The following is a 12,472-nucleotide window of genomic DNA, read 5'->3' on the forward strand; positions in this document are numbered from 1 at the left end:
ATTGTGTATACTTGATATTACACTGTAGTTATTTTGTTACTGGCATGAAATGTCTGTTCATCATGATTCATATGTGATAAGGAAGAGTATTGGGTCATGTATAGTTTTTGATTGGAACTCCCTGTGTCTCTGCTGTACATATGTGTACAACATCAACTTCGGAGAGGCAATTATTGTGTCCTCTATGATGTCCAATCATGGACTGTCTGTACCCATGTTCATTACTAAGTTTTGTTCCCTTGCAAGTTGCTTTGTTTATTGACATGTTAGGGGTCTTTATTGAAACTGGTATCTTTGTACGGTAATGGTAAGATGTCTAGATACATGCTTCTTGTCTTGTTGAATAATGGAATGTTTCATCAGAGTTGTATATTGTTTGGATGAATGGAATATGTCTTGTATAGACAGCTGACTCAATCACAACAGATGATCTATGCAGATTAATGTATCCAAGTCTTGCCAAAATTGCCGTACATATTTTGTTGCAATTATGTTGCTTGGTTATTATGGTTCCATTTTAATTGAAGAAATACCAAGACAGGTTCAGGTGCATTTTAGATATAGTGATTTATGTTTTGATGAAATTCATGCTTCATAGATACTTTTGTAATTATGATTGAAACAAAGGATTGTCAGCTGCATTTTGTAGTTAAATAGCCAGTGTTGTACCTGGCATCATGGCAATATATTCAGAAACCTGAGTTAATATTCTGTATTTGACTTGTCACTAATCAGACATATAGCAAGCACATTAAATAGTTCACAATTTGTGTAAAATTTACTCCAGCCAGTAGTGTGTGTATAATGTAATTTCTGTATATGTTCTATACACCAGCTGATGACATTTTGATAAGATAAGATAAAAAATTATGGACATCAGATATGACATCTGTTTGTGTTGATGTTTCTATGATAATCTGATATACTCACCGCCAAAAGAAAATGAACCATAGAAACATACAGAGAAGTATGTTCGTTAAGAAGAGATGTTTCCAATGTGTACCAATTAATGACAAAACAATCAGTCAGATGTTACCACAGGGTGTCTTTATACTTTGCATGATATGTTGCGTGTGATTTTCAAACTTTACACACTAATCCTGCACGAGACAAATGGTGCATCTCGAGTCATGGATCTATGATGTCACATGTGATGCGTTCATGAGCTTCGTTTGTGCATCGAATCAATCTAATATCTCTTGCTTATGAGTAAGTCTGCATCTCTTAACCAACATGTATGGTATTCGCATAGCTTTTGGCAGTGAGTATATATTAGTACTTGAAAAAATGCTTCACAAAGGCAATAAATTTCTCATTGACCGCAATGTATGATAAATGTGTGTTGATCATTGATTCAACCTTACTTGTTAAAAAATTACTCAACCCATTTATCTAATGCACATGCATTCCATTTCATAGAAATCTAGTCAAGTATTTCATGTTACTGTAATTGTTAATATTGCAAGATAACTCATATTACTGAAAATAAAGTAAATTTAAAAAAAATATAAACAAGATGTTAACAGTCATTCCTGAACATTCACTGTGGATCTGACACAGTAGTTCACTTATGCATTATACAGCTTATTGCTTGTGACCTGACATCCCATCAAGAACGATTATTCAATTGTCTCCAGAGATAGAAATCATTCGTTCACTTCTATTAAACTTTAGATTGTGATATATATATTTATCTTATAAAAACAAATGCAATACAAAATAAATGTTTGCCCTGTCATAGTATTCACATCTAAATTATGTCTATATTTTCTTTCTTTCTCATTATTTGCAAGCTTTTCTTCTGCACTGATATAGGGCCCTTGAATAGTGTAGGACTTCCATTTACAGTTAAGAAGATTTTATGACCACCATTTCATAGCTATGATCTTTTATACTGAATTCCTTCCACTCTTCAGTTCAGTGTCAAATATTTTGTTGATGTCATGTTCTTTTCTTCTCTTCCATTCTTATTTGTTTCTTCATGAAGAAACTTGTGTGTATCCAATGGTAGGACATTGGACGACAAGGACTTCAAGTACCAGTACTAAGCTTCACCCATCAAATAGCATTGTGTTTAATGTTCAGAATGTAAGAGTGAAAGTGTATTTTGTCTTGCTATCTGAGGTCAGATGTGACAAGTATTCTGTACTGATTGAAGTCGCCAGTGATAGAAGTAGACACGTCCTCCATCATAGATTTATAATATTTATCTTTCATTATGGTTACAAACCATGTACCATTTCCGGGAAACCTCAGAAGCTTTGTGTCTCTATCCATGTAATACTTTTAGAAGTACCATACTGCTCCTAACAGAATGTGAAATTATCAGGAACTTAAGAATATGACTGTGAATTACTAATTTCATTTTCAATATGACTCTGGGCTGAACAAGATTAAACTAACTAAATAAGATTTTAGAACTAGTCAGAGATCACAGGTGAGGGGACTGTTTTGGGGTATGTTTCAAATTCTAATCTTTTCGTTTAAAACCTCAAATCAACTTTGCAGTAAGTGCAGTCCTTTTCCTCCTTATCACGTGCTTGTGACACCAAAGTTGCCTTGCGAATATGTTAAGTAATAATGGATGGCTTCTTTGTGGTGCTATTTGATGTGTAGGGAATTCAGTCAGATTTTTCAGATTGTGTGCTCTTTTTACAATTTGTTCAGGGTTTGTTCAAATGTGTGGATAATGGATTTGATATGATCGTGGTTGAAATATTTTTAACTATTCTCAAGATTCAAATGATTATTTAACCACGCTCCATGCTGTATCTTCTGAATTAAACATCCAGGAAACCTGAGTACCAGTCAATATGAGTTTGTTTCCTCTCATATGACACTTACATATTCCCTAGTTTATTGATCATGCTGACTGTTTCAAAATACTTGCTATTTCATGATGAGGTTGGTACTGTGGTTTGTATTTTCCGACACAGTCAAATTATGGGATTTGTGTCAATGCCAATATTTATTGTGTAAATAACTGTTTCAGCACGTCATCTGTGTGTAAATTCATTTATCAAGCATGTGCCCTGTCTTGTTCTTGTAACTGTACATATGAATATTTTTGTGAATAAATAATCTTTAATCAGAGTTAATGACAATGTAGTTCTTATATTCGTATGACATTGGCAATATGTTTGTCCTTAACATTCAAGGGAAAGAGGGGTAGCCTGCTGGTTTTAGTGTTTGCTTATTGAACTGAAGGACTGGGGTCAATTACCCATATGGGTACAATGTGTGAAGCCCTTTCTTGATGTTCCCTGTTGTGATATGGCTTGAATAATGTTAAATGCAATCTGGGTGTATGAATATGAGATTCTATTTTATCTATATTTTTACAACTTCTGTCTTGTTTCACTCATTTTAAAGGCCAAGGCTAAATCCATCCCATTCATAATAACTTCAGAGGCTTCTCTTAGAAAATACAATCATGTAGTTTATATTGTCTGTTTCAATATTGAAATTCTTTTAGACCTTTTATTGTCATGGCATTGTTTGCAAGTTGGCTGAAGAGAGAAATTTGTTCGTGACATTTTAATTCACGCCTTACCTTCACGACTGGGTATGTGGACAATATTTTCAAGATGGGGTATGGGGTATGTTTCTATTTCACACTTTCACATGACATGCACAACAAGGATGTGCATATAATATTGGTTTCGTACATTTGTCGGTGTCACATTGTGCTACATGGTTAAAGGCCTGAAAAGCCTGTCATCCAGGACTAAACAAAAGCCTGTCCATCCAGGACTAAACAAAAGCCTGTCCTTCCAGGACTTAACAAAAGCCTGTCATCCAGGACTAAACAAAGGCTTCTCCATCAAGACAAATTTAAAGCCTGTCATCAAGGACTAAACACAATCCTGTCATCCAGGACTAAACAAAAGCCTCTCCGTCCAGGACTTCACAAAAGCCTGTCATCCAGGACTAAACAAAGCCTGTCATCCAGGACTAAACAAAAGCCTGTCCATCCGGACTAAGCAAAAGCCTGTCATCCAGGGCTAAACAAAAGCCTGTCCGTCCAGGACTTAACAAAAGCCTGTCATCCAGGACTAAACAAAGCCTGTCATCCAGGACTAAACAAAAGCCTGTCATCCAGGGCTAAGCAAAAGAATGTCATCCAGGGCTAAACAAAAGCCTGTCCGTCCAGGACTTAACAAAAGCCTGTCATCAAGGACTAAACAAAGCCTGTCATCCAGCACGAAACAAAAGCCTGTCATCCAGGGCTAAACAAAAGCCTGTCCGTCCAGGACTTAACAAAAGCCTGTCATCCGGGACCAAACAAAAGCCTGTCATCCAGGGCTAAACAAAGCCTGTCATCCAGGGCTAAACAAAAGCCTGTCATCCAGGGCTAAACAAAAGCCTGTCCGTCCAGGACTAAACAAAGCCTGCCATCCAGGATTTAACAAAAGCCTGTCCGTCCAGAACTAAACAAAAGCCTGTCATCCAGGACTAAACAAAGCCTGTCATCCAGGACTAAACAAAAGCCTGTCATCCAGGACTAAACACGGGCCTGTCATCCTGGATTAAACAAAAGCCTGTCATCCAGGACTAATCAAGTGGTAAATATTAGTGTGCAGCAGTCCACACTCTATTATTCACTAAGTCCGTATCACCATTTAAGTAATATTCTGCAGTAATACTCCGCAGCCGTAGTGATCACCTGATCCTCACTTGAGTCATATTTTATTACTTTGTAGGGTATAAGATATATGAGGGACTGGTCATTTGTTATAGTAGGGTCAGAGTCGCGGGTAGCCATGATGGGATTGGTTTGTGTCATATTTGCCGCCACCCCCTGGAAGGCAAGCTTCCATTTGCCCCTTGCTATTCCATTCTTTTACCTATCAGTGCTAATTTCCCACGGCCTCCCGTTTGCCCATTGTCCATTACCAATTACCGACCAATCAGTAATAATTTAAGTCCTGGCTTCCAGTTGTCCATAACTATCAGCGCTAATTACAGTAAAATGTTGGCTTCCATTCACCTGATGAAGGAGTAAGTCAATACTCTGAGACATTGTGTTTCACATAATAGAGAAGATGGCATCCATAAATTCTCTTGCTTATATGTATCCCTTTTACAAGACTTCATCTATGATGACATTTGAAATTTGAACATGAAAACGAATGGATAATAATAATTTTATGTGTTTTACATGTTCATTCCCAGTATGTGATTAGTACGCGAGCCGACCTATCATTATATTGAAAATAATTGTGAGTGCGCGGTTCGCTGATGTCGTAAAGTACGAATATTTTTAACACTTACTTTAAAGGGCCCTCTGCTAGCCTGAGTGAAATACTAGTAAGTATGGTTATATTAAATCTTCATATAACTATACTTGCTAATATTTCTTCAAATTATTTCCTAAAGTTTTCATTACTTCATAACTGATATCTCAATGCAAGATGAACTTAAAATACAACAAATGTTTGTTTAAAAAAATAATAATTCGACTTTGAAATAAACACTGAACACACATTTTGACCTTGATCACAACAATGAAATACAAATTAAATATAAAATCACCAAGTCATCGACAGAATCGCAGAATCTTGATGTTTGAATTAACGTTGAAATGTTGGTTGCAAATCAGTTGTAATTAAAATATTGGGGCAAAATCGTTAGTCACTGTCCATGGCGATGTCCATGTCAATGTCAATGTCCATGTCCATGTCCTTGTGGATATGGAGGAGTGCCTAAGAGCTCGTCCTCTCGTTGTTCATTGTTGACCTGAGATATGTCTTGATCTGCGACATTGCACTGAACGAACACACTGGCATAGTGACCAGGGTTTTCACAGCCATGTGAATATAAGGATAAAGATCCTCAGTGGCCACTCTGACAACTTGATAACCCATCTACCACTAAAATCCTAAAGTGCGTAAGGGTTCCGATTTTCAAGTTAGACATTAAATTTCAACTTCTTTGATAGGCATTTAGAAGTTGGTAAGTAAGGATAGGATTTATGGATGAACAACTTTTTTTTTATTACAGTTAGGAGCGACGTTTCGGTGTGGGTTCTAACACCGTTATCAAGCAACTGATGAGTTTCAATTAATAATTTACTGCATAGATGTTACATTGAGGTATCCTAAATTTTCGTGTTTTATGTGTTTTGTTTTTTTTAAAGTGTAAGCTATTGCTTTTCTGCTACAATTGTAGTTTCGTCCCTGGTTGCTGTTGTATCATGTTATAAAGGGATCCTTTACAAGTGAATCGTTAATCCTATGCAACGCCTGCTTGAGCAGTCCAATGGGTTTGTTCCATATTTTCTGTGGGGAAGGATATGTCGCGCTGATCTCGGCATGCTTGTGGTAAGAGCCAAATAATGAGGATCTGGAGGTCAGACTTGGCAGATTGCATGTCACTGTGCCCTAGTCACAAGGATAATTTCTCATGCTTTAAATCACTGGTTGCCTGTTTCAGATTTTAAGTAGCCGACAGGCCAGCATGATATAACTGGAATATAGCAGACGGCATTCAGCGACATTCACTCGCTTAGTTTAAAGGGGCACTGATCTAACGCAATTCCCCGGGACTGGTTGTTGCCTTTGTTATTGTTTTTTCCCAGTGAGTACCCGGATGTATAGCAGAAATCTAGACTAGTTCGCGAGCTCTGCTGCGCCTTTCGTAAGCGCATTAGTCACTTTTATGGATACCGGTAGTAATAAGGGCGTATGGTCACACTGATCAACAAAATGAAATACAGTTTTCCAGATAATAAGGAAATGTAGGTATCTTTGGGGGTAGCATCGGTAATGGTGACGAAGTTTTGATAAGTCACTTGCTTGGTAATTTTGCTATTTTCGTTTACACTATTTTTACTTGCAACACGAAGTAAATATTTCACCTAAGCATTGCTTTTTTATAGTGTGTATATTTTTTTACTGTCAAAATGTGTAACATATTTATTAAACGTCTAAATATTTTACAAAGTGACTGAAAAACATTTCGTTGAAAAGTACATTTCTATGCTGTTTGGCTTCTAATCCTACATAATAATCTGTTGTGATGTTTGTAGGCCATTTTGATCGTCTTAATCAATCTGGACAGATTTCTTAGTCAAAATGGCTGAAATATTTACACATTTTATAAATTGCCTGAGAGAATCAAATTTAACAAATTGACGGTAATATATACACGCTTACAAAGGAAAAGACCGGTGAAAACAACGTCTATCGCGCATTGAAGAATTTCCCAAACCAAGACGTAGAGAAACAAGAACGAATCGGTTCAAATGAAGGAAAACAAAATGCAAATACCATAATTACAACCCACCAAATTTATGTGTATAAATTTTAGGCAGCTTCCTTGTTCGAGGAATGTATCCGTGAATATCCACACAAAGGAACAATATCCCACTCGTCTGCAGCTGTACAAAGAAACTTATTCGATGTCACGTGTCTCTGTAACAATCAAATGTTTTAAGAGATATATATCGTTTCGGGATATTATAACCCGTGTTCGTTTCTCAACTGATCACTTGGATCACTTGGATTGTTTCAGGTGTTTCACATAGGTGTCAAGTCTCAAGGGTCGGCTGACAAAGCCCACGTGACAACTATTTTCATAACGTCCACGGTTCCATTGAGTGATAGATAACAATGATCAATCAATCAACGTATTATCAGTTAACCCTTTCAACAAAGTATGTTGTTTTTACATCGGCACTTCACGCCATGATATGAGTGTATTCCCTTTGTTTTAGTAAACCTAGACATGTAAACACTCACTTTGGACATATCCACTGTGCAAGATTACAGTGATTAATCAATCAACGTATTTTTTGTTAATCCTTTGATGACCAAGAACGATCCGTTGATTTACAAAAAAAAGAGTAAATGAACTGATCATTCATCTCTGCCACGTGCATATTACATAACACAAATTTCACCTCACTTCAAACCTGGCTGCCACGTGCATATTACATAACACAAATTTCACCTCACTTCAAACCTGGATTTAGATTGAATAATTACCCCAGACACAATAAATGCCAAATGGGAACCTTTGTCAGGTAATCTAAGTGGTGCTACCACTAATTGTACCTGTAATAAATTCATTAACTGAGCATCAAGGGAATGACGACAAATACACAAGTGTAGGGTTATACGAGAAAACGTGGATGACAACAAGGGAGTAGTAATCGTATTATCGACGCAATCCAAAACCCGAAAATGCTTTCACTGCATGGATTAATTAAATAATTAACATGCGACCTTTGTCGAAATCTTTATAGATCACAGTTAACCAATCAGTGTTTATGCAAAAATGCGTAAAACAAATATCGCCTCCAGCCTCCAAGTTCATTTAGCTGTCCTTGCAGACGGTAGCCCAGTCTCTGGTCACGCTCAGTTGCGTTGCGTATCATCCGGGTACTCACTGGGAAAAAACAATAACAAAGGCAGCAACCAGTCCGGGGAATTGCGTTAGATCAGTGCCCCTTTAACTGTGGGGTATTGTAAAATGACTGGGAGTGTGTGCTGCAATCCGATTGGTTGAAACACATGAATAATTGGGAATCGAAACCGGGAAATCTCCTGGTTCACTGTGCATGGATAATTCTTGATAATTATCTATTTTTCTCTATCCCAAATTTGAAAAACATGACATTCGACTTGGCGAATTGGATGCAACATTAATTAAATATAAAGTTTCATCAATATTTATGAGAACAATTGCTATAAATACTTGTTTTTCCCACAATGTGCCAACCAGACATGTTCAGTTATCACAGAAGCATCTGACAATATCAATTGTATCATGACATTGCTTTCCAATATGACATGGACTCTGTCTCCCAACTGTGGGAGTTCGCGTGGAGAGAGAGGAAGAAATTGACTGATAACTTTTGTATTTTACCGTGTTTATTAACATCATGAAGGCCACAGCTTCCAGATAAAATTTCTTGGCATTGAATAATCAATAAATCCTGCAAATTTTAATACGCACGCTGTTTGTTTAAATTGATTGTTTTCTCTCTAGTGCACATGCAAGGCATTTCAGCCATCGTGGTACAAATGTATCATTTCAGGAGATAAACATCAATGGTCACAAAGAATATTTGGACGAGCTGGAGGTATGACTTCATGGCATAGAATACAAATATGAATACTGATTTTTTGACATTGTATAAAATGCTAAACATTATTGTCAATTTTCAGTTGCACTTACTGTGTGTGTGTGTTTGTTGTTACGCCTCTCTCAGCAATATTCCAGCTATATGACGGCGGTCTGTAAATAATCGAATTTGGACCAGACAATCCAGTAATTGACATCACGAGCATTGATCCATGTAATTGAGATACCCTGACATGCATCAACCAAGTCAGCGAGCCTGACCACCCGATACGGTTATAGACGCCGACCGCCTCCGTGGTCTAGTGGTAGAGCGTCCCTGGCCGCGTCATACCAAAAGACGTTAGTCAAAAGATGACACTTGTTGTTACCCTATCTGGCGCTCGGCATTAAGAGGCTAAAACAAGGACTGGTCGGCACGGAGTCAATATACTGTGTCTGAGTGGGGTATTCATGTTAAACTGCGGCATGTTATCTCAGTGATCTAGCTCTATAAATCGGCATCAGTCCGGACTAGTACAAGCAGCCACACACACACATACACGTGCATGCACGTCGCTATATATGAGTGCAATAATCTTGGACACGACGTTAAACCCCATTTCACCTCACCTCACTGTTATAGTCGCCACTTGCGACAAGCAATGTCGCCATTTACGACAAGCATGGGTTGCTGAAGACCTATTTTACCACTTTCTGCATATGTTGGTTGGTTGGTTGGTTTGTTGTTTAACGCCGCACTCAGCAATATTCCAGCTATATATATGACGGCGGTCTGTAAATAATCGAGTCTGGACCAGACAATCCAGTGATTAGGAACATGAGCATCGATCCACGCAATTGGGATCGATGACATCCATCAACCAAGTCAGCGAGCCTGACCACCCGATCCCGTTAGTCGCCTTTTACGACAAGCATAGTCACCTTTTACGGCAAGCATTGTACTTAAACAGCTGTGAAACAGACATGATATCACTCTGACAGGTTCTAAGTCGTGATGAGCAGGTTACAATACAGTATTCAGTATTTCAGCCACAGAATGAGACATGACACAACTGATGTTTTAATGATATTGGTAAATGTATACACTCTGATAGTAGAATGCAGAGCAAAAGCATCCAATGTGAAATTGTTGTGGTAAATGTAAAATCTATATATAATGATATAATGAATACAATGTTTTAATTTTACAGTACCAGATGCCAGATCTTTCCAATAATTTCCGATTGTTAAACAAATGATCACAGTGAAACATCCAGAACAAGAATTCTGGTCATGGAATCCCTTTAGCAATGGTTTGAAATGCAATCACAGGCTCAAATTGTTTTACTGTTTCTTTATCTTTTATTTATCAACGTTTAGGCGTAGAATATAAGTACGCCTACGTCATTTATAACATGTGTTTATTTTTTTAGGTAGTGTTTGTGAGAAATTTAATAATCCGTATTCCGATATATTATTAATGATGAACCTTATTTCGGAAAATATTCGGAATCATATTTGTACAACGTAGGCAGAAGTAAACTTCCGGTTTGACTGCCACACGTGCAATATGGAGTGACAGAGAGAAAGTAGATACAGAGGTGAGGTGATCTATAAATACCGTTCTACGAAACCTCTTTCTTAGAATTGTGACTGTTAATTCTCGCAAGTGATCATACCATAATGCTCAGTCCATTTTCGAATACTTGGGTTACTTCTTATCTGTGTGAATATTGCACAACTAACCGACATTTGACAGATCTGATCACGTCTTGCAGATGTCTAGTTGCCAACTGTAGTTGTTAGGAAGCAGCGCCGTCCCAGTAAGTGTATCTAGTCAGAGACAGATGTTCTCTGGTCTAGTGAAATCATCAAGGACCTATAGACTATTGGAATGTGTCTGGCAACTAATACTTTAGGGTAATGCAATCGCGCAAAAATGAATATATACTACTTAAAATAGTTGACAACTAGTCTTTTCCCTTTATTGTGCTTGCAAGTTTGAATCTTGTAGCATGATCAGAGAATGTCTAAAATTATCGTAAAGATGGTGAAAGGATGACGTTTCATGACTTCAAGGGATAGGTTAAGTATGACCATTTCTGTCACCAAAGATGATTTGTTTTCCATATGTTTGAACATGTCTAAGAAAATTTGAGCTTGGATCAAAGACTTTTATTATGCATTTAGATCTACTTATCAATGCTTATTATCACACACTAGAAAAATGCTTCCTGAAAAACTATAAATTCAGCCTTTTCAACACAGCTTAGTATACATTTAATGTAATTTTGTAATCCTGGTAAGTTCAAAACATGCAGACCTGTGAACATCTGTGTAAGAATAGGTCTTCAGAAACCCATGCTTGTCGTAAAAAGCGCCTATGCTTGTTGTAAGTGGCGACTAATGGGATCGGCTGGTCATGATCAGTCTCACAGACTTGGTTGATGCATGTCATCGTATCCCAATTGAGTGGATTGATGTTCATGATATCACACACTGGATTGTCTGGTCCAGCCTTTATTATTTCCAGACCACTCTCATATAACTGGAATATTGTTGAGTGAGGAGTTAATCAACAAACAAACAAACCAAAATCAAAACATGCAATGTTGAAATGAACAGTTTAATTCTTGTTCCTATGAACACGCTGCTAACTATCATAACAATTTGTCTGAAGGTTTTGCTAGTTTCTTCAATTATTCAGACCTTTTACCTTGTCCTGTAATGATTTCCCAGTCACAGAAACACAGTATATAATATGAGACATATAAATTTTATGGATACTTCTGTAGTTCAAATGGAAGGCAGGCCAGTTAAAAGGCGTGGACGCCCAAACAGAGGAGGAGGGCGATTTACTCGAGGGCGTGGCCAGAGAGGGAGAGGGGGCCGCGGACGAGGCCAGCAAGCAAGTCCGCGTGGAGGTTCCCGAGGAGGTGGATCAGGTTTCACAAGGAAGGGGCTTGATGATAAATATGACTGGGAAGACCACCCCCTGGATGGATTGCCCCTCGATGATGATGATTATGATAGAGGGTAAAAAAACTATTTTAATATTCAACATTATTGGGATGTAGGCAAGGAAGGATTAAATGAGGGACATTACATCTTTCAAAGAGGACATTGTGAAAAAAGTTAATTAAGGTGAAATTCAGACAAACTTTTTACTCTGTCTCTGTAGTGAATGGGTACCCGGTAGGATGAGATGTTATTGTGGCTGTAAACCTTCTACCGCCTCATATCATGTTTGGTTGCCTCTAAGCAGGTTTGTCTCCTGTAAATATCATTTTGGGGCTATAAAATACAGATGTCAAATACAGATGTTTTCTATGATAGATTTAGGTTTCCTTATTAAGAATATCATGCCCTCTTTGCTGACGAATACAAAGCCTTCTACAATACC

General features: G+C 37.6%; 1 protein-coding gene across 2 annotated transcripts in view; it reads left to right on the top strand.

The window, feature by feature from the left end:
* Positions 1 to 10,586: 10,586 nt before the first annotated feature.
* Positions 10,587 to 12,472, top strand: part of LOC139442547 (putative ATP-dependent RNA helicase DHX57) — a 35,409-nt gene continuing 33,523 nt past the window's right edge. Inside the window, exons 1-2 of one of the 2 annotated variants that reach the window (XM_071223370.1) lie at positions 10,587 to 10,670; positions 11,865 to 12,105. In XM_071223370.1, the coding sequence (XP_071079471.1) occupies positions 11,870 to 12,105 (236 nt within the window). In that variant the 5' untranslated portion in view covers positions 10,587 to 10,670; positions 11,865 to 11,869. Of the gene's footprint in view, positions 10,671 to 10,812; positions 10,893 to 11,864; positions 12,106 to 12,472 lie in introns of those variants that run through there. The other variant, XM_071223369.1, reaches the window with a different exon arrangement.

The sequence above is a fragment of the Haliotis cracherodii genome, unplaced genomic scaffold (assembly GCF_022045235.1).
Source record: "Haliotis cracherodii isolate W230 unplaced genomic scaffold, xgHalCrac1.p SCAF_5, whole genome shotgun sequence".
NCBI classification, from domain to species: Eukaryota; Metazoa; Mollusca; class Gastropoda; order Lepetellida; family Haliotidae; genus Haliotis; species Haliotis cracherodii.